At 43.4% G+C, this 23121-nt stretch overlaps 2 protein-coding genes across 2 annotated transcripts; one reads left to right on the top strand and one right to left on the bottom strand.

The window, feature by feature from the left end:
* Positions 1 to 5747: 5747 nt before the first annotated feature.
* LOC100843951 lies at positions 5748 to 9180 on the top strand. Its single transcript, XM_003565216.4, has 7 exons — positions 5748 to 6230; positions 6326 to 6439; positions 6584 to 6700; positions 6896 to 7084; positions 7240 to 7356; positions 7590 to 8404; positions 8501 to 9180. The coding sequence occupies exons 1-7, from the start codon at positions 6104 to 6106 to the stop codon at positions 8885 to 8887; spliced, it is 1866 nt and encodes a 621-aa protein (XP_003565264.1). The 5' UTR covers positions 5748 to 6103; the 3' UTR covers positions 8888 to 9180.
* A 2583-nt stretch (positions 9181 to 11763) lies between these two features.
* Positions 11764 to 17164, bottom strand: LOC100836759 (CDP-diacylglycerol--serine O-phosphatidyltransferase 1). The gene is made up of 13 exons (XM_003567555.3): positions 16949 to 17164; positions 16343 to 16529; positions 16084 to 16149; positions 15778 to 15837; positions 15473 to 15563; positions 14804 to 14858; positions 14644 to 14723; positions 14403 to 14519; positions 14236 to 14320; positions 13549 to 13640; positions 13001 to 13254; positions 12671 to 12759; positions 11764 to 12582 (listed from the first exon to the last, which is right to left on the bottom strand). Exons 2-13 carry the CDS (start codon positions 16501 to 16503, stop codon positions 12455 to 12457), a joined length of 1278 nt encoding a protein of 425 aa, XP_003567603.1. The 5' UTR covers positions 16504 to 16529; positions 16949 to 17164; the 3' UTR covers positions 11764 to 12454.
* Positions 17165 to 23121: the final 5957 nt, after the last annotated feature.

Below are 23121 nucleotides of genomic sequence, written 5' to 3'. Positions count from 1 at the left end.
TTTCACTTGTATAAATACTGTAACTACAAGCAGTCTTGTGAATCAGAAGATGGCATAGAAAATCTGCAGAACGAATTAACTACGATTATGTTGGGTTATGCCCCTGACGTAGCAGCAGTTTGGCTCGTGATTGGTAGTAGGAGGCAGCAACTGGCAAAGCAAAAATGTATAGGCCATCTGATTGATTGATTGAATATGAATTGTGAGGTGGTTGATCCAACGAGATGGCCAGGTCAAACGCGTGGAATATTTGATTTGGAGTTTGGATGTTCCAGCGGAGAATTAAGACGTCTGCTGTCAGGGTATGTCATCCAAGGCCCCACGGCTTGCCTAATTCAGTACTACCTTGAAAGTTGAAATGCTACTACTCTAGTCCTTCGTGGAGTAGTATCTTTTGCTTCCAGGCACACACTTCCTTTCCTTTGATTCATTCTCTCTTTCAAGTTTGGTTAATAAAAAAATAAATAGGCTTACAGTATTTATTAAGATCTCATTGAAGGAACTTTCGTGCCATTGCATGACAGGACCTGGGGATAAAAGAAATCGAGTAAATTGACCACGTTGGCACGCAGAATCGAGATTTGTTATTTGCACGTTACACTAGGGAATTTTGTGTTGTGCTTTTACAGAAAAAAGAAGAATTGTTTCCGTTTCATGTTGATCGACGATCGGTCATTCACAAGTAGAGTGTGTTTTTCAGCCACGAAAAAGACGGTTCAAGACTCGGCAGATTCTAACTCGCCAATTTTTTTTTTCCAAGCAAGACTGATGCAATGTCACTGGTTTTCCATTGGTCGTGACAAGTGACCTTCTACTACCAACAAAATGCTATGGCGAGCATGGCCTATCTTAGTACCACGTATTTTCCAGTTTTACTTAAAAATAAAACACCCAGCTTCCTCCATTAGGGGTCGTTTCTTCCTATTTGACAAGCTTTCTTAGGCACGATTTTGCTAACAACGTGATTACCACCAAGCCTTGGTATTCAGGGAAAAGGGGATTACGAATAAACAAAAAGTAACTATATAGAGAAGTATTATCCTACCTCCGTCCAACAAAAGATGTGTCTTAAGTTTGTCAAAATTTGGATGTATCTAGACATCACTTAGTGTATAGATGCATTCAAATTTAGTCAAAGTTGAGACATGTTTTGTTGCACGGAGGAAGTATATGTTTTCATGAAAATTTATTCCATCACGAAAGAAATTAAATCCCATGCAATGCATTTGTTATCTCGATTTGATTGTAACTATTACCACGTCGTTCTTGAATTATCTCTTCCTCGTGGTTAGGCAGAAAAGTTCCCACGACTGGTCTGCTCCACAGTATATCATACGCTTTCAGGCATCAGGCATGAGAGAGACGTTAAAGGAGTACGGCCGTCGGCCGATGCATATTGCCACCAAAGCTCATGGACAGTGACCACTTTACTCCAAAAGTCCAAAGTACCAGCTCTGCTATAATATTAACGCATGTATGTGTCTCTTGCTCATTTGTTTCCACAAAGCTTTGCTATTAACGTGTGTGGCACGTGAACCCGGCCGAGCTTGCGGACATATCAAAGGCCAGGTCACACACACCTCTGAGGCTCGAGAAAGAAAGAAAGAAAAAGCTCTGAAACACAGTACACGTAACCACCTAACAGGAGAGGCTTTGTTTGATGGGAATTAATCTGCTTTAGTTTAGCTCAACTTTCATCGGCATTGGAGGCTTTCAGTTATTGATCAAGCACTGCCGGTAGACGATGTAATGTATGCATGTAGCAATTTTTCCGAAATTTATCTTTGTCAGCCGATCGAAGGCACCGTGACGTCTGGGAAGAAGGTGCATACGTGGTCTAGCCGTGGAGTAAAGTGGTCACTGTCCATGAGCTTTGGGAAACCGGTGGCCCATCCGGTGTGGAACCCTGTCGCACATACAGTCGGCAGCCAGGAGACGTAAACGAGAAAGCGATGGCGTACTCGAATAATCTCTCGTACAGCATGCTGGCAAGCTATCATCTGCCGGGACCGCTTGGAAATAGCTCCCACAGCACGAGCATGAGCAGTACATTGGATAAAGGGTTTATTAGGTATATCAATGACATCTTTTTTTTTTTGCACATGTACAGGCTCATATCTTTTCATCCTTGTTTTTTATAAAAAAAAATTACGGGTAATAAAAGAAGAGTATATATTGCTGTGTCCAGGACATCTTTTTTTCTATAATAAAAGATTGGATGCATGCATATACAAGGCGGAGGCGTGTAAATGTATACTACTCCTAGATTATTTCGTTGTTTTGACACTTGAAATGTTTTTTTTGAACCGGGGGGTTCGTGCTCGCTCGTGGGTGCCACTTAGGTTTACATGGTTATCATCTGCATAGATTATGTATGCCACATCTCTAAGACACAGCTAAACTAATATCTCGTGTCTAAAAGTGGAGAACAGAAACAGGCCTAACTAGCAAGAGTAGGTAGGATTCAACGCGTACGTACCGGTAGCATATACTGTAGTTTTCTACGTGTAAAGAAAAGAATACTCTTTTATAGGTAGAACATGCATGTAACGTATGTGCATGTGCAAAAGAGGAACTAGCCTAGCTACGAGGGGCAGCGCCGACGTGGGAACGTGTTGATTTGGATCAACGACCACTCTCAAAACATAACGTGGCCTGGTTCTTTGCTCAATCCGATTAACTAAAACAGAGTAGAATCAAGTGCTAGCTGCTGTTTCTGTTCCACTGCTTCCATTATTATATCCAGGGTGATACATACCATCGAGGGCGGAGCCAGAAAAATAGGTATTTAGACATTCTCAAGAAGGTCTAACTTAAATTAGAGGAGGCATCAATGATGAAAATCTAACATTTGTACTAGTAAATCAAAATTGAGTGGGGGCATCGGCCCCCATGGCTTATATGCGGATCAGCCCATGCATACCATGTAATATACCTAGAAAACTAAATTGTTATCATCAGTTGCAAGTGAGTTTCATCCTGACTTTTTTAACTGAGTTCTCCTTTCTACTACAGTACTTCAAATATTTAGAAAATTAGTACCACCAAATTACAGAATTTTTTTTTTAGAGCCACCAAATTACAGATGATTAGATATTGAATCCTGGGATGCGTACCTCAAAGACGAAGCGGAGGATTCTTTGGGCCAAGAGAACCTCTCGGCTTACTAGTTGGCAGCTCGCCGGCCCGTTATATCGAGAAGCACCTTTATAAGCCCATTGGCAAGAGATTCATTAGACAAGAGAGCGAGCATGCTTAGCCCATGTAAGTGTACTGGGCCCGTAGTGAAAAAAGTGCACATCACCGGCCCTGACCGAACGGAGACCGGCCTCGTGGGATGTCGAGAGGAAGAGGAATCAATAGACACTGAAAGACTTTTCTCTCAACGGGCGAGGTCCGGTTGAAACGGAATATACTCCATACGCCCATGATGGGCCCAGTACTGATATTCTGAACGGGGGCCTGTGGGCCTCTTTACATAGCCCAATTTCGCTTTTGCAGAACAAGCCGACGCCATGCGCCCAAGGCCCATGCCTTGCCGACTTTTTGTTCAGACGAATTGATTTTTCAATAGCTTGAGAGCAATTTTATTCCCTACCAAAAAACTGGCACGAAATTCGAGTTTTGTTTTTTGCATGAGCGGAATGCTAATAACGTGTGGTCGGTGAGGTCAACGAGTATTTTCTTTTATACACATGCATCGAAGAACAATAATACTAGAGTACAATGATTTGCTTCATGCATACTGATGCACGACATGCAAACAGACGGGTCAATGCATGCATGCCAATGGAATACATATGCATGCAATTATGCATGTACCGCTAATTGAAAATGATCAGCGAACAAACTCTCATATTTGTTGTCCTCCCTAAAAAAACATCTCTCTTTATTTATATATATTTAAAGAGGGGAGAACCTTCCAAATTATCATAATTTGGATTTGCCTCCATCGCCATATGCATGTTGTTATTTTGTTAATCATAAAATTGATCTATATCCCAACAAACGGTCGATGAATGATCCAAGACGTATATGTTGGTTCGTACTGCTTCGTCTGAATCGATACGGTTGCATGGCACGAACAAAAAATCATTTGTAAGCGCAACCATTATTTTATATATACAAATAATGTAGGAACTTAATTAGGAGGTGTAGGAATATGAACAAAAAGAGAGGAAAGGATCAGTGTGGTGCTGCAGATATGGTCTGCACATCCATCCATCCATCCATCTGTCTGCATTACTCCAAACCGTACGTTCAGTGATAATCTAATCAGGCGAGGAATGTAGTTAGTAGGAGTACGTTGGGAGATTCTTGATCTGCTCCGCTTGTCTAGAAGGAAATACTCCGTATCAGATTTGGGACTATATATATAGTATAAAGATTGTTCCGGTTTTCCAAAAATGATACGGAGTACTTTAATGGTCGGAGGTGGATGACTTAGATTTATGCTGCACGCGAAGACACGCAGAGCCGTGGCCCGTGGCTTTTGTTTGTTTTGTTTTCTGTTGAGATTGAATACATTGCACTCTATATGCTCTACAGTAATTGGTTGGTGTCGCATCATTATCGGTCTCTCCTATACAAGAAAAGTAATCAGCATCGATCCCATTATGACACTAACGTCAAAAAAAAAACACGACAACATTCACAAATTTAGAAGAATGCAGAATTTTGCAGAACGGAGATCCATGGAGCTGCATGCTAGCAAGAACAAAAACAAGTTGATAAACTGCAAGAAATCAAGGCCCGGGAATAAATTGGAGGAACAAAAATTAAAGAGTGTGTACGTTTATGGGCCATGTCCGGCTGCTTGTGTTTGGACTCTCTGTTGTCAGTCAGGGCCAAACAAAGCGTCATCATTCGAGCATTTTGGAATCATCTTGAGAATTTTCTCAGACTTCTCCCTTTCTCTCTCGGTTCCCCTTTTTGTGATTTGGATGCAAGCGTTGGAAGCTTCTGTTGTCCACATTTTTAGTCCATGGTCATTTGACTAGCTGACGCATGGAGTCTCTGGATCGAGGTGGACCGGTGGCCACTGGTCACATAGGTGTTGAAGTTGAAGATAGGACCATCTATCACCAACGTTCGTGCCTTCCACTCGAGGGAATAGGAGAAGGAAGGAAATTGAACATGGTCCATTGTTGCTTCTTGGTTCCCCACCACACAGGTACACTACTACCGGTATGTAGCGCCGTTGAATATGGAACAGGGGGTGAGAAAGAGAAGAGCTAGAACATGGTTGGTTGGGCCATGCTCTCTTACTTGCATGTACGTGGCTCACACGGTCACTCGCACTCACGGCGGATGCTTGGTTGTTGCCAACAAAGTTTAAATTCTTGTTTTCTGAGCTGTGACAGTAAAATTCCTAATTCTAAGTCAGTGATCCTGATTGTTGATTTCAGAAATAGCAAAACAAACTGTTACTAGCTAGTTTTTTTTTAGAACACGGTACAAATGAAGACGCTTTAGGTATATGCGACAACCATGTCAAGTCTAGTACTTGAAACTGGGTGGGCTGGTTCCACCACAAGAAACCATGCCACCTGAGCTAGCCTGCTAGTAGTTTCTTCTTTACAAGATGACTGTTAACAATCATCATCGAGTGATATCAATTTTGTGTTTAATAATTATTCCCGGTATTAATTCTGAAATCCTAATTAGTGTCGGTATAGTTTTGGTGCTTGCCTTGTTCGACGGGACAAGGCACAATGGCAGAACAAGATAATAATATGAGCAGCTAGTCCTGTCCTGCTCCTGCATGCCTTCCCATTTTGTTCCTAGCTAACAAGAGGCTCCTCCCACTAGGCTAGTTATAGCCTTAGCCGCCGGGCAGCCAAGGCCAAGCAAGGGTCGTCAGCCTTTCCATTTCCCCTCACACAAGAGGATCGGAGGCTGCCACTACTAGCCATAGCATACAGGGGCAGGCAGGCTCCTCCCAATTAAGCTGCAGCCCACCCAGAGAAGGAAGGATCAGGGCAGCAAAGTAGCAGACACAGAGTCGTCCTATAGCTAGATTTGCTAGCTGTATCTCCATTGCAATAACTGAGTTCATATATACATAGAACAAGGAAGCTATAGAGGCGTTTGTTTGATCGGCATGAAGGGCGGCGGCGTGCGGTTCGAGTCGCAGCGGTTCCGGCTGCTGACGATCGTTGTGGGGTGCTTCCTCATCTCCATCACCTTCCTCCTCTCCTCCCGCCCTGAAGCCGCCGCATTCGACACGCGTAAGTAAACTCCGTCATCTTACTATCTGCTAGCTTCTCCATCGGCATTGTTTTATCTGGATTCTGAGCCTGTGCCACGTTGGGCGCGCGTGCAGTGAGCCCCAAGGCGTGGCTGGAAGAGGCGCGCACGCCGGCGCCGAAGAAGCCGGCGGCCATCAAGACCGTCGTCGCCGCCAAGTCCTCCTCCTCCTCGCCCGCCGCCTCCTTAGGTACGTTCACGTATGCCCGTCCAATGCTTGTTCGGTTTTTTTCATGAACACTATGCACAAGATCGACTAGGCTTGAGAGATTAGTCGGCATGCCGATGCCGTTCGTACTGAGTGTTGACCGATGCCCGGGTTTTGTGTTTTCAGGCCGGGATTTCCTGGTGGACATCACGCCACAGCAGCAGGGAGATCAGAGCGGCGCGAGCCATGGCGATGGCCACGGGAGCAGCACCGGCGGCGAGAAGACGACAGAGTCGACGGAATGTGCGTGTCCTTAATTATTCTAGTCCTTGCCTTAGTCCATGCCAGCTGAAGAGTATCTTAGTTAATTCCGTTGCCAGAATTAATTACTCTTCTCGAAGCGCGGAGTGCATGTGCTGTGGAAGCGCGGAGAGAGATTGATCTTGTCGAATCTCAAGGGAGTTGACTCGCATCTAACTCTAATTGATGACATGGCAGGGGTTAAGGACACGGTGATCATCCAGGAGGTCAGGGGTTCCTCCGGCGGCGAGCGAGCTGAGCCACAGGAGAAGCGCGACCGGAATGCCGCTGCCGGCGCCCAAGACGAAGCAGCCGCAGAGGAGGCGGTGGTCCGCGACGACGCCGTGCGTTCCACGACGACGACTCAGACCGACGTGCAGCCTGCAGGTAATTACGTACTGACTCAAGGTCTCAAGCAAATTAACCTTCGTGCACGCACGGGAAATTTTTCCAAGTCCAGTTGACCGTACCTCCATGACGTACTGGCGTAACGTGTCGTAAAAGTTGATTATTCAATTAACGTTTTCCTTTTCTTTTGCCAGGTCAGGAGGAGGTCACGCCCGTCGGTGGTCGTCGGATGAAGCTCCAGGGCGCCGCGGCGGAGGCGGTGATGACGACGGAGGAGCAGCAGACGCCGGCGAGCTCCGAGACGACGGCACGTAAGCAAGCAAGCGATAATTTATTGGTTTTTTTTCCTTTTGTATAATTGAGAAATAATTGTTTATGAAAGTCGTACGAGCACGATGGGGGTAAAAAGTTGTTTATCAAAACACTGCGGATATACGTCGGAACCGTGATTTCTAAGTCGACTGAGAAATAGCGCATTAATCCACCGTATACAGTTTTACCCGTTGATTGACTAACTAACGTGACGTGTGTCATGCCTATGCAGGTGCCGCTGACCACCACGAGCTGCAACAGCAGCCGCTCCCGACGTTGTGCGACTTCTCCGACCAGCGCAGCGACGTCTGCGACTTCACCGGCGACATCCGCATGGACGCCAACACGTCATCCTTCGTCCTCGTCGTCGGCCAAGGGACGAGCCCGCAGTCGCACAAGGTGCGCCCCTACCCACGCAAGGGCGACGAGACGTGCATGGGCCGCGTCACCGAGATCAACGTGCGCACAACGACAACGGCTTCTTCTCCGCCGCCGTTGTGTACCCAGACACACGACGCCCCTGCCGTCACGTTCTCGATCGGGGGTTACACGGGGAACATCTTCCACGACTTCTCCGATGTCATTGTGCCGCTCTTTAACACGGTGCATAAGTACGCCGGCGATGTCCAGCTCGTGATGGCAAACGTGGCGCCATGGTGGCTGATCAAGTACGACAAGCTCCTCCGGTCGATCTCCCGCTACGCGCCGTTGGACCTTGCCGCGGCGGGGACCCGTGGGGAGGTGCATTGCTTCCGGCACGCCGTCGTCAGCCTCCGCGCGCACCGGGAGCTCATCATCGAGAAGGACCGCAGCCTCGACGGCCTCGCCACGCCGGACTTCACACGGTTCCTCTGCTCCGCGCTCTCCCTCCCTCGTGACGCACCCACGAACATCGCCGACGGATCCGGCAGGAAGCCACGGCTCCTCATCATCTCCCGCCACCGTACCCGCATCCTCCTCAACCTCGCCGCGGTGGTCCTCGCGGCGGAGGAGGCCGGGTTCGAGGCCGTGGTCAACGAGTCCGACGTCGCCAACGACATCTCCGAGGTCTTTTTCCTTTCTTTCTTCACAGGAGCGCTGCCTTTTCGTTAAGAAGAAACACACGAACCAACACATACCCTACCATCTCATTGTCACTTACAGGTGGGCCGGCTGATCAACTCCGCCGACGTTCTCGTTGGGGTCCACGGGGCAGGGCTGACCAACATGATGTTCCTGCCACCTGGCGCGACGATGGTGCAGGTGGTGCCGTGGGGCGGGCTACAATGGATCGCGCGGATGGACTACGGAGACCCCGCCGAGGCAATGGGGCTCCGCTACGTCCAATACGAGATCACCGTCGACGAGAGCTCCCTCAAGGAGAAGTACCCTAGGGACCATGAGATCTTCACGAACCCGACGGGGCTCCACAAGAAGGGGTTCGGGTTCATGAGGCAGACGCTCATGGACGGCCAGAACATCACCGTCGACGTGGCCAGGTTCAAAGGCGTGCTCCAGGAGGCGCTCGGCAACTACCTCGCCCAGTCATAGATATAGCTACTCTCCCTAGGACTAGTATAAATACAAGTATACCGTATACCGTGTATGTATGTATGAGAGATGTATCTACACTTCTACAGTTTCTACACACACACACAGACACACACATTTTTAGCTTGTCAAGCTTTGTCACTCATCCCATGTACGTACACTTCACACACTATTTTTTATTTTTTTTTGCTTCCATTTCTTTCTGTCTGAAAGGTTATGTTGATAGCTTCCTCTCTGAAGCCCCTGCAACGTGCTTGTCGTTATGGTATATGCAGCAGTGCTTTGACTTTTAATCCTGTTGTTGTTGGCTCACATGTTGCAATCTCCTTGCACACGACTGTAAAGGGGAGACTTCAAAGCGTTCCTTAATTTCAGACCAGTGGCTCAGAAAACAATTTCAGATCAGCAGGGGGGTACAGAGATCAGTATAGTTAAGTCAGATCAAAATTAGTACAAGTTGACAGTGATTGGGACGACTGGAATAATGGCCTACTACATATATGGAAATGCCAGTTTGGTCTTGGATCTAGCTAAGCTCTCTTGTTAAATTAGTTCGGCAGTTAAGACATCACAGGGCTAGTTCAGATGGCGAGTCGCTGTTTTGGCTAGCTCGGCTACATTCTCCGGATATATCGTGCACGGGTTGATGACATCTTCGAAACGGTCGACTGGATCCCATCACGCGCGAATCCTTGGTAATTTATTCAAGTTTCTGCACCCAATTTGATTGATTAATCATTCAAGGGGGCGCGTCTGTTTAAACGTCGTCTGGTTAATTACGCGGCACGCTCGACTTGCCAGGCTCTCTTGATCATATTGAGGAATGCGCAACAGCAGGATCCGGATGGTTTTTAGTTTAAAATAATTTCTAGCTTGCTTGTTCGATGGAGCAAGTTTGACACTCGATGATATATTCTAGTCAGTATGAGTTTCCTCGTGCCTTTTGCTGATGGAGTCGTCGGAAAATCAGCCACACCGACACTCAAAGGGGTACTACTACTACTAGCAGGCTTCGGGCTTTAATAACAGAAGAATACTCATGACAGAAAGAAACAACTTGAGCTTTCAGTCAGGCTAAATACCCCAAGAATTTGAATTGTACTACATATCGAAAACAAATTGAACCGTGCATTCAGAAGGAGAAAAAAAAAGGAAGAGGAGGAGGAGAAGAGAACTAGCCTACAGAACCCTGAGTGTCCGAGTCCCTGACTCGCATGTTAAGTTCCTGCATGGAGATTGATGCAGAGCGTCTAGCTACCGCGCTCTGCATCAAATGAGATCTGATAAAAACCGACAGTGAAACGGAATCCAACAGAACCCCTAATTCGTCAACCCTCGATCGATGAGTCGACAGATCAGGAGCTATCTGAAAATGACGAGGCGTGTCTGCAGTCTGCACCAAACCAACCATGGCAGCTATAGCTCGATCGGCCGCTCGAGGTGGTTGCCATGGCGGCGTCTTAGATCGAAGAGGAAAGCAAGTACCACACGATACGAGTTCTTTGTTCATTCGTCCGGGCAGGACAGCCGCGGCATTGTCATCTGAAGCTTCCGTTTGTTGTTTCTTGTTTTGGGCATGATGATGGGGTGGGTACTAAAGCTGATGTTGATCGATGACATTTCTGAACCTGAATTCCTGATCCGTAATGCTAAGTAACAAGCTCCCAACACATTAACACGAAAATGATAGGACAGAGAGGGAGGGCATCTCAAGGGATGATGATTACAATTAGTTAGGCTGGCGATCGGTGTCGCATCATCGTATATACCCGGAGCTCGATTAATTAATATCTTTGGCACAAGCTGCTTAGTCATGTCCTGAACGATGCTGGTCAGTGATCAGGTACGTCGACTTTCAGACTGACCCCCCGGAGCACGGCATTGCATATCCGGCCATCAGTACAAACATGCCTTGCCGTTCCAACTCCCAAGTACAGTAATACGTCGTCCCAAAGTTTAGATTTAATCAGTGCGCTAGCTTGTCATCAAGCCTGCTGCGCCCCGTCCATTTTGTCTGTAGGGTGCTTGGAAAGTGACATGAGACGAAGTTAGGTGGTACTTTGCTCCATCGTTGTGTACTCGTTTGTAGTGTCAGCTTTGATTCGAGTGAGACCCCTGGAGAATCAGATCTAATCAAGGAGCTTTGTTTGAGGGCATCTTTGATGAATTGGAAGCCCTTTTTTCTTTTCTTTTGACGAAGCTATACAATGTGTTATTTGTTGTCAAGAGGATCAAATTCTAGCAATCCATAGGAACTTTGAACTTGAAGATTCGATTCCTTCCAACCAATGGGATTCCTCAATTAAAAGGATCCTGAATAAGTTGATCATGGCTTTTCCCTCTTATTTTTTGTACATCTAGGGCAAGGCAAAGAGTATTTTTGGTGTGGGAGCGTCTATTTCACAGGTAACTGAAATTTTGATGCATTCTAGTTGATTTACACCACAGTTAGATCTATGTAGCATTCTTTTTTTGTGGGAGGGGGGAGACCTTTGTAACCTGTTATTCTCCTTTTCTCAAAGTAAATCAAAAGTCGTATGAGCCGTAAAAAAAAGTCTTAAGAGGCCCGACTGGAATTTAAAAGAAATGCACTAGCAGTTCTGTTTCCAACATGAGAAGGGCAGGAAGATGGAATCGATTGGGCCACCTTTTTGCGAAATGGCTTTTGGCTCCTGGGCTCTTGGGAGCCCTTTATTTAATTGGGCTGGGCCAATATTTCTATCACCTGGGCAAAACCTAGCTTGATCCCAGCAAGCAAATGAATAGCGACTGAAATATTTCATTTCTCGAAAGATAGAAAAAATGTCTGAAATATGCTTGTGCAGGCAAACCATTTGATTTGACAGTTGGCAACAAAGTGACACAACTGGCAGTACTGAACATGAAATCGTTTAGGATTCAGCAGAATACAGACGACAGTTACAAGCTTACAATCCCATCAACAGCAGCAACAGCAACAGCAGTAGCCTGTAGCCCCCTCTTGCCTTCCTTCCATGACCACACTAGACAGTGAGTAGACACCTGAATTACCCAGCTATATCACTGAATATCAATCAGGCTCACTGAATATCAATCAGGCTCAGTCAGTACTCAGTAGCCACGGCCTCACACAAACACAAAACAATGGACACTACAGCTGCTGCTACACTGAAACTAAATAATGCAGCTGGATCACATGCCAAACAGCCGCATACCATCTGTAGCTGAATGCACCTGATAAGTCGATGACTTGCCAAACAGTAAACTCATGCTTTTTTCCGACAATGAAATCGATAATGCAGCATGCGTCCTGAACCTAGAACAATGAGCTCATAGAAAAGAATAAACCTTATCTCATTGCTTTTTCATGAATTGGAGTAGGTTTCTAGAAGGGAGGAGTTTCAGAGTTTGATTGACAGACAGGGTACATCACTGGAAGGGAAGGGGGGAAGCTTTATTTTGCTTGGTGGATCGGCATGGAATTTCTTATGGCTAATGTTACATGTACAGAATTTGAATAAATATTTACATGGCAAATATTGAATGGGTGAGAAAAGAATGGGCCAATGAAAGGACAGGCGGTCGCAATCACAACCTTTTCCTTATCATTGTTCGGTAAAGTTTCCATGTCCACACAAGAAGGAACATCGTGAGAAACGTGGCCACCGTCGTCCAGAATACTGTCAGCCACGTCGGCATTGATTTTGGGAAGAGACCTGTTTAAGAAAGCCAACGACACGGTCAGCATGCTTAAGATGAGGCAATTGCTACTTGCAAGCACCAATAAATTGGAGTGGCACTCACCATGCCCGAACTTTATGCAGATCAGAAGCTCTACAATGCATATAGCCAGCGAAAGCCAACAGAAAGACCCCACCTTTTTAACAGGTTTGCTGAAATACATAAATTATTACTTTTAGCGAGACTGCCTCCCTGTATTTCTGACTATGAGAACTGACAGGCAAGAGTAATACGGTTAACAGTAAGCAGCATATGTGTCAAAAAAAACTAAAATCTCTCTTGGAAAAGCAGCAACACTTACAAGAATATAGAGTTAAATAATCCTAATCCTGTGCCGTGGTAATTATAATATGAAGCATGCAAACTGTCAAGCTAGTGAGTTCAGAATTATACCTGTCTTGCAAGTATGTATTGTACTCGCGGATGGTTGGTATTGCAATCAACCACCAAAGGACCAGTCGGTATACAATCAAGGGATTCCGGGGAGGAATCCAAAGGCAGAATTTAAGAAAGAATGTGTTGAGTTCAATGGTCATGAAAATTACACACAGGCTTAGCACTTGGATGAATCTCCAAGGGCCAAGCAGAGGGTACCACTCATCTTTGTCCCATTGTGCTGGTGTAAACTGACCCAGTGTCCTTTTCACCTAAGGAGAGGCAAAAAGTGAAATAAGTCAACACGTGAGGAAGAGTTGCAAAATCATATTTAGAATAGTCAAGAATATTCTTTTAATTGACAGATCATTGAAGGAATTGTTTTGGTTTTTCAGTAAATATCGCATTTTATAGATTTTAACACAATGCCATGATATTAAAGTAGGATAAAATATCACCCACAACTAGAGAAAAATTGCTCCCCTAAAAGGGCGCAAATGATAAAAGAAAGAAACAACCAATGAGAAGCTTTGGAAAATCATTTTCCTAAACACCAATCAGCATACCTTACTGATAATATTGGGCTGTCGACTCAAGCCAACCCATTCATATGTCCTCCCATCGAAGTATCTCACGGTCTTCATTCCAGCCCAGATACCTAGAGGAATCACAGAAAAAATGTCCCATCAAGAAGAGGTGAAAACTAGCAGGTAAATGTGAACAGCTTAATCTATAGAAACATGGTGCAGCCAAGAAGAATAAAACAATGACAGTATACCAAGCATTACAAGTGATGACAGATATGGCAACTCTCTACATTTTAATTGCATCAGTGCCTTAGCGTTTAGAAATATAATTCATCATGTTCAATTTCATAGAAAGGTACCACAGTTTTGCTCATCATTCAAGGATCATTAATACCTTACTGTATGATAGAAGGAAAAAGAAAACGGTCTTTCCTCTTTGCAATAAGCCAAAGAGTTCAGCCAATTAACGGAGCAGTTAGTTGTTTCCACGATTAACATTTATCTATTGATGAACGAACTACAAATTGAAATCACCAGTAAATCAGAGGATGCAACTACATCAGCATTACACTATAGGTAAACCCTGTGTTGCAAATGGAGCAATAGAGCTAATGAACAAAACGTTCATCTTCTAATGTGCTAAACACCAGTATTTAGTTCAAATTTCAAAACAAAAGAGGTACTTTGTATAGATAAAAAACAATGAAACCACATAAAAAATCTCACCAAACCAATTGCAGATTAATATGTCTAGGACAATGCTATCCCACCAGCATTCGTTAAAATTTGGCAACATATGACGAAAAGTGAGCTGCAGTTCACAGCAACACTACGTAAGGAATCTTGATTGAAGATAAAAGAAAACCAAACACATAAGATGAAAATGTACATACCTCCATTAACTCAAAGCCAATTGATAACACCCATAAAAGTGGTTGGTTTCGTATCATTATAGCCTTTCCCCACCATCCAAGGATATGGGCAATAACAAACTCGTCAAAAAGGATCTCCTAGAGAAACCTATATTCAAATCAGTAACTTGAAGGATCTCCAATATCATGATCAATCGGAGAAATAAGACAAACCAAATTGAACAAAAAAGAGGTAGCAGGTTTGTGAATGAAGTCATCATACATAAACATTGTTAAACCTGCTTTTTGGATGATCAGGTACATATAGACGGCAGTCAGTTCCATAAGATCTTTCAGGTAATTCTGCTCAAACAAAGGGTACGAAAATAAGAATTTCTTCCACCACATAAAGCTCAACTACTGCAGAAAATCAACTGCCTTACCAACACCAAGATCAGGGTGAAGATACTTCATAAATTGCCTAGCATCATCACGTGTCTGCAAAATTAAGTAAAAAAACATTAGGTAACATGCTGAATATAGGTCGAGTTTTCAATTATTGCATTTGCCACTAAATGCTGACTGCTGAAGCATTGTTTATCTGATTAGGATGACCTACTTGACCCATAAAACTCAAGAGTAATGATATGGAATAGATCTTACTAAAGCAATGATACAGTTGCTTAAATACAGATAAAGTGCTACATTATACAACTAATTTTGGACTCATACAACTTTTGACATCAGATGTGCTTAAAGAACCCACTATGTTTCCTGACATCTGAATATGGCATCATGCTGTCTGGGAAGTTTCCTACTGGATAAACAAGCTATCAGGACGATAAAATAGGGGATACCCTGACCTTTTACCTATTACGCGTTTCTCTATTAATCATCACATTTCGAAATTAATCTATATTCACTTCAAGTTGTGTGATTACATTTAGCATTGGCAATCTTAAGTTGTAAAACGCGATTTCCTAGACTACACAAGAAACTAGAGAGAGACTTATGCACCATTAATTAGCAATGCTTTTGACAGTTTCGTGAATCCAAGAATCTAACAGTTATACACATTTTTCGAACAAGATTAGAAAAGAAAATGTAGCTACCTGAAAAAGCAAAAAAGTAAGAGCTACAAGGTAAACAACTGCCATCCCATGGACCAGCCGCCAAATTGCCGGATGTGGTCTGATGAGCACACTGAATTATATTGGAAGTAAATGTCAGTAAATATTTGCATAAAACCCAGTAACATCTGAAATAAAATTTAAGGAGATGGCTGCAATAAGCAATGTTTGTCAAGGAGGAAAATAGTCTCCAGAGCAAATGTGGTTCATTACTTCACTCATAAAAATGTAATGTAATAAATCAGAGTTAGATATTGGGAATGGGATACAGAGTTTCTGCAACTCACGTTGAAGGTGCCTGAAGAAAAGAGTAAGCCAAAAAAACAGCAATCATCGCAAAGACACCCCTGTTGACAAGAGAAAAATAATATAAGTACACAAATCTTTCTTAATTAAATTGAGAACGAGCAGATAAAAGGCGAGAAAAATAATGGTGAAGAAGTAGTGTTTAACAGGGATGCAAAAGCAGACAATGGAAGAATGTGAATCCCTGCAGATTGTTACCCCTATTGAGGATATCTTCTAACAGATGTTTGATTGATAAGTGCATTAGAAAAAAAAAACTTTTCTCCTAAAATAAGTAAAAAAAAAACCTTTTTACAGATGAGACACGATCAGCAGAGAAGCTTCCTTCTGGATTTAGAGCACCACTTGCCCAACTGATAAAGAATATAAACACAATTATCCATTAAACATCAGCAGCTTTTTAAGTACTCTTTTTGTAGTAATCTTAAGAATGCAAAGATTCCTCAGTAGGTCACTCATCAGGAATGCACTAATTAACACCATCATTATAAGAAGTCCATAACAAACTAAAAAGAAAAATCCACATGTAAAAGATATCCAGCTCACATTAAGAAGCAGGTTCCCATCAGTAACAATGAGATGGTCCGTGGTCTGTATGCCCATGCTGTCCATGGATCAACTTCACCAAAATTATTGGGTGGTTTTACACCATTGCACTCTCGGCCAATGAATTCTCTTCTTGGTTTGTGATGACCATTGGCCTCCATGGCAAATAACCTTGGAAATTTACTATCTGTAAAAGAAAACAGAGTAGCATATGAGAACTCACAATCGTAATGACCTTCAAGCTGAAACAAGGTGCACGGCGGAGCTACAGCGGTACAAGGGTGTGTACATCTGTACACCCCCACTAGTTTTGGTAAACAAAAATTGATTCGAAAAAAGGATTTCAACCAAGGCAAGAAGCCGACTTCTTATTATTCCCTCCTGAATTTCTCCCCCCCAAAACCGCCATTCATCCAGCAGCAGCCCCAGCATGCAACAGCAATAACGGCCGGCTGCTCATTCCACGGTCCCCAATTGGAAACCAGTAACGGAACTAGTCTTGCGTTCTACTCCGGCGGCCGACGGCGCAGGACGGAAGAAGAAATTGTGAAGGTCGGCCGCCGGCGGGGATTTAACTTCACTGGATGAATTAAAACAGCCTCGTACCTCAGAAACCTCCAATGGCCAAAGCCGGCGACTTCGGACGGAACAGGGACGGCGGCGACGCTGCGGGGGAAGGGAGAGGGAGAGGAGGGCTGTAGGGCACACGGTGGCGGACTAGAGGAGAAATTTATAGGCCGCCCCGCCCCTGGGTTGGGTTGGTAGGTCTTGAGGACTCTGGACTCTCAAGGAAGAGGAAAGAAACGCACGCCAAAGACTGGAAGAGGAAGTATGTAGGTGCATGTATATACAGGATTTTTTTTCAGAAAAATAAATAAGATTTATTATTACTTTTACAAGACATATAGATGCCAAAAACCGACTTACCATGTCTCTCTTTCGAGTGACATCTGTGCATTCAGTTACTTTAGCATCAGCTGCGTTTCCGATTTTTTTTCTTCTGAGATACCCACAAAAATAAAAGCAGCTCAGGCATTTTTTTGTGTATTACAATATTTAAATTTTGAACAAAACTCGATCAGCAAGTTCAAAGAAATGAATTAATTGTGATGTATGTATCCTCGCAAACTAATTAAATTGCCACTTACAGTCTAAATAACCCAAGTTTAGCAACTAAACCATTGTAAAGGAATATTTCAAGTCAAAATGAGACATCTTGAGGACCACATTCCTGCATGGACCTTGGATAGACAATATTTCCATGAACCAGAAACAGCTGGTTCAAATAGTACTTGCACAAGACAACAACTCAATCTCAAAAAAGAAAATCTAGGCAGCCTTTTTTTTCTATCATGTGCGCAAAATTATGGTGGCGATCAGAATTGAAGATAAACATGCCACTGAAAGTACATTGTGAAATAGATGTGCTGGAGTTGAGTGTCAAACCATCAGTGGCTGAAGTAAATTTCATATGGTCCCTCTACCAAAGGACAGCTATTGGGTCACAGGACAGGACATACAAACTGGGTCAGCTCTATGTGCTGTGGGCTAATTTAAGAGTAAAAATGTGCTGCTTGCATCTTACATTTTCTCTCCTCGTTGTAAAAGCATTATATTTTTTCTCTTATCTGTATTTGCTCTAATAAGTCATAAAAAGAATCTAGAACATGCATTTATTTTGATATAGTAAAATGTAGAGTTGCAAAAAAAATGATACAAGTGATTATTTTGAACAGTGTGATACAAGTAGTGAATAATTTCGATCAGATGGAAAAATTAAAATCTGGTCGTTGCAAAATTGGTCACAAAACCAATCGAGTTTTCGATTCGTTCATGGCACCAATGATTGGGCTTTTTGCTTGAGTGGCTCCAAAGTTTTAAAATTTGAAGGGTCGAGGACCATAGCATAGCAGTGACTGAGGCAAGAAGAAGTGAAAGGCATGTCAGTGAGTCACCCACAGGGAGTGGGGCCCCGGGCCTCCTTTGCCACCTTGCACATTCATTCATTCAAAGGTACCCTGCCAGTACTGCTGCATATTTGAAGTACCAGTCATATAGTACCCTACCAACGACAAGATATATAAATAATTCAATGATTGAGTGGATGAGAAATATATGCTTCTGCGTTCTGCCTGCCGACCTAAATGTGCTGTACTGTGGTGAAATTTGCTAATTTCTGATTATTATCATTGCATCCTGTAGGCCAGCACCTCGACAGAGAATATTCCCCTCTCCTCAATTATCATTGTTTGGTACAGCTCGAATTTTCGGTGCCAACAGAAATTCGAGTCAGCTGGTGAATGAATACCGGCAGAAATTGTTTAAATATGATTTTTCAAAAGTAAATAAATGGTCCTCTGCATACTCTAGAAAAGAACGGTCGCTTGGTTTTTCTAACTCGAAATCCCGACAAGGCATGTGAAAGAATTTCATGCGGAAATTGGTTCTCATCTCAGTTATTCAAGTTGAAAATAAAGTTTCAGCGGAAGGAAGCAATATTTGTTCAGTCAGTCAATATGGCAGGAAAGAAAGGCGAAGTGAAAAATAACAGCAAAAAATATATCTGAAATCATTTTCTCTCCATGAAAAAGAATCTTCCGTTTGTAAATTTTATACTCCTCAGGTCAAGAGACGGCAAACAGACTGATAGACTGAGAGCCTTATCAACTTAATTGAGGCTCCAAATTGTTCAGTACAGACAAGACACCTTTTCTCATGCTGACAGGTGGGGTCTACCATTTCTTTCATATTATTTTCCCTCCTAGCCCTCCTACTAGATTAGACTTACTTATCATGTCTGCTGATCGATGCAACAAGATGCCTGGCAAAAGTATATGGTTGACACTGTCATTTTTTTTGCGGATAAATGATTGGTACTGTCATACCAAAACAAAACGACCAACTGACCATGTCTCAAAGTCACAGTAACATGAGGTGCTTTGCTTTAGAATGTCTAAATAATCAATTCAGTTTTCTCCAAATTCAAAAACATACTACTACCAAACCTTCTTCGAGTCTTTTGTCTCTTTTTAGCAAAACCAAAAGGGCCTCTCTCTATATATACGCCCAGGACTGAATGTGCATGCTGTTCTTCCCATAAATAATTTTCAGGCATGAAGCTAGGTACATTTAAAGGTTCTGGCCAAGATTTGCATGGCAACTGAGTCCAAACACAAGGCAGCCAAAACCCAATTAAGAGGAGAGATCGAACGCCATAGTCCTTGCACTGCAGCTGCAGCTAGCAGGAGACATATATGCACGGCTGGAAGACCTTTTAGTTCGCCGGCCATTTACTCTCATGGCAGCATGCATGCAGAAGGACTACGCAAGAGGCAGGTAGCTAGCTAGGACAGGACTCCATTGATTAAATGAGCTAGCTCTTTCAGTAGGAACTTTCCTACTACCAAGGGTACTATTCTCTCAGATAATTTCTCTGTCTGAAGGTTTTCTTTCTTTTTGATTATTTCGCCCATTATATATGTATAAAGCAAATGCAATTGTACTGATGACGGGGATGACAGAGGAAATCTGAATAATTCACCCTGGGTCGTTGGGATCTCATCTTGATCAAGTTAACATTATCTTTCTCCCCATCTAACGGATCAGGGGGGGCGTTGAATCGATCTTCAAACTTTATTATCTCTCTTTCGCTGGCGAGCAACGCTGTATGGAGAAGGGATCGACGATCAGTTCCAGCTAAAAACAAGATCCCTTACCATAAAAAGGAGATGATCACATCATTTATTTTATTTTTTGATTGAAGGGCACATCAATCAAATCTTATACGAACATGGATGATAAATAGCATTAGGAAAATCAAAGGAGACAGCGCCACACCTGTGCCATGCTCGATCATGCAGCATGATCACTTTCTTATAATCAAATTAATTAATTAGTGTGCATATAAAACATATTAATTAGTGTGCTCATATATACCCCTTGCTTTTCTCAAGGAGCCATCTTGGGCTAGCCCAATTGATCGATCTGAAAATAACTATTTTTTCGCGAACATCTGATCTACTGTATGTTTCTGCAGCTAGTATATCGCTGCATTGTTATTTGTTCATGTTAGATTGCAAGTTGCCATTTGCATATGCATGTTGGCTTTGGAGGACGGGAAGTTTCCATGGAGCCGCACAAAGGGTAACCCTCGATATGAGGAGATTGATTCTATTAGTATCGAGGCTCGAGTGCAATGTTTCATTTGGTTTCTGTACGTGTCGATCTGTGGCTGCTGTAAGCAAGCAATGTGGTACATGTGTCCCTGCTATCAAGGTACTATTTTATTTTATTTTTCGGAACTCGCTATCAAGGTATAGGTTATGTGGCTGCTAAGCAATGTATAAATAGCTGGGGGCAGCTATATATTGATGGCAAAATAAAATGACTGAAAGAAAATTCCGTACTGAACCATGTGCTAATAGCTCATCATCCAATTAATCTGCCCAATATAAATATACATATTCAGAGAGCTGTACTGCAGGTGGATCGATGCAGAGGGGATTGAAGTATAGTCTTCCATATTGAACGCGACCCTAGGCGACGTAGAACAGGCAGCGACTCTGTGCTCGTCTCAAAGATTGCCTGAAAATTAACCTGCACTATTTTTTCCCAAGGACTCACCAAAACGATGCGTGATTTCGGACCAAATGCGTCCGAGAGATCTAACGACAACAGCCTAGGAACACTAGTAATTAAGTAACAATCCACGTGCAGCAGACTGCCTGATTTCTTTTTCCACTAGATCTTCAAATACCCGGCAGCAAGCAATTCCCTGAAAAGATCTTCAAATACCCGGCAGCAAGCAATTCCCTGAAAATATTCATGGAGCAAGCTAGGACAGCAGACGTACAGAGTACAGTACAGATTGTCCAAGCAGAGCAGAGCAGAGAGTACAGATATACATGGGCGTGACAAGCTAGCTACCTAGCTCTCCTAAGCCTAGCCAAGCTAGTTGACTAGAGGCACGCATGTAGGGCAGCCGGGCAGGGTAGCTAGGAAGCCAGGGGACATGTATGACGGACCTCACGGATCGGATTGGCATAAACAAGCAGCAATCACGTACTCACCACTAATTTCTGCCGCGGCAGCGAAAACAGTACTAGTTTCGGCTGCCGCGGCAGCGCCAACTGGATTATATATACTCGGTAGTACTCCGTAGGGATAGAATAAATAGAAGCCATTGGGCAGGTCTTTGAGCCAATTCATGCAAGTGGAAGGAAGAGTTGCAGACTGTCTATCTATCGAGCGATCAGCAGCTAATTAATCAGCCTGGGCGGTCGATCGACAGGCATATATGCACATATATACAGCCTGGAGACGGATGGAGGGGCACGTAATACAGGCTTAATTAGCTGCTGTAGCTCAAGGAATTAATTGCTGCTGCTCAACTGCATGACACGACAGCGCACGTACGCATGCATATATGCCATGCTACATGCATGGGAATTATTATTAGCTGCAGTATAGAGTTGCTGCTGCTCCTGTTCCCACTAAAACATCGACAATTATTTAAAAACGGAGGAAGCGTCGTATAATATGTATACACTAGCTTTTCTGCAAATAATTCTAGTGCATCGATCGCCAGTTAATTTGAACAATTTAGGGGTGCATGCAGCTAGCAGTTAACTGAACACACACAGAGAGAGTGAGAGAGACCAGGCCAGACTTACGAATATATAGCCGAATAAACCATGACACGACAAGACTAACGAATCAACCAACAACCACATGATGATGTGTAGTTAATTAGTCACATTACCTTGGTTATCTCAATCATTTGCACTCAAATTTGGAGTCAAAGCTAGGCCTGCAGGTTCATTCATATCTTGGCATATCTATGGCTTCTGCTAGCTGCTGCACCTAGCCTGCACGTACGGCACGTGCTGCTGCTATCATTAGGAGTATACTGACCACCGTCCCCTAATCAATCACCGATCGAGTGCTACCACTATTCGCTAATTAACCCTCTTCAGACCTTAATTAAGCAATTAATTAGCAGTAATATTCGATGAGCTGGATGGAACAGCTAGCATGTAACGACGCGTGTGCGTTGTGGACCAGATCGATGTATCTAGCGAGAGTCGTCTGACTGACTGACCGACCGACCAAAACACTACTGCCTCCGTTGCTAAATACTTTCCTCTGTTTTAGTGCAACGGAGGGATTGCCCGTCACTGACAAAAACACTACTGCCTCTTCAGTGACGCATGTGGTAAGCCCGTCACTGATGAAGCAACCAATCATCAGTCACGGGGCCGGAAGGCCCGTCACTAATGGTTCAATGCGAAAAATAACAAAATTCAGAAAAGCACACATCAGTGGCGGGCTCAATATCTAGGCCCACCACCGATGAGCCCTGAAGACATTTGAAAATTGAAAAAATCATAAAAAATCAGAAAAATGTGATTCCTTTTGCTATAGTCTTAGTTTTTCTTGATTAACATGATGGTATAATAATATCATATGTTAACATTTGAAAAATGACTTGTGTAGTACAATTTTGTAATTTCCCACAGTTGAGTGTATGATTTAAGCCAAATGATCAAAGTTTTGTCCATTTCCATGTCCTAATTCATGATAATGTATCCATTTTTTGCACATAGGTGTATATTACCATGCCAAAAAGTGTTGCCAAAGAAATGTATTGAAAAAAGTATTCTTGATTATATCTTTTATTTCCCAAAGTTGAACTTTATGTTTTATTTAAGCCAAATGACCAAAGTGTGTCCATTTCTATGCCACAGTTCATGGTAATGTCTCCATATTTTGCACAAAGA

The sequence above is a fragment of the Brachypodium distachyon genome, chromosome 2, assembly GCF_000005505.3.
Source record: "Brachypodium distachyon strain Bd21 chromosome 2, Brachypodium_distachyon_v3.0, whole genome shotgun sequence".
NCBI lineage: Eukaryota > Viridiplantae > Streptophyta > Magnoliopsida > Poales > Poaceae > Brachypodium > Brachypodium distachyon.
Note: the sequence above shows the minus strand (reverse complement) of the source record. Positions and strands in the feature narration are given on the sequence as shown.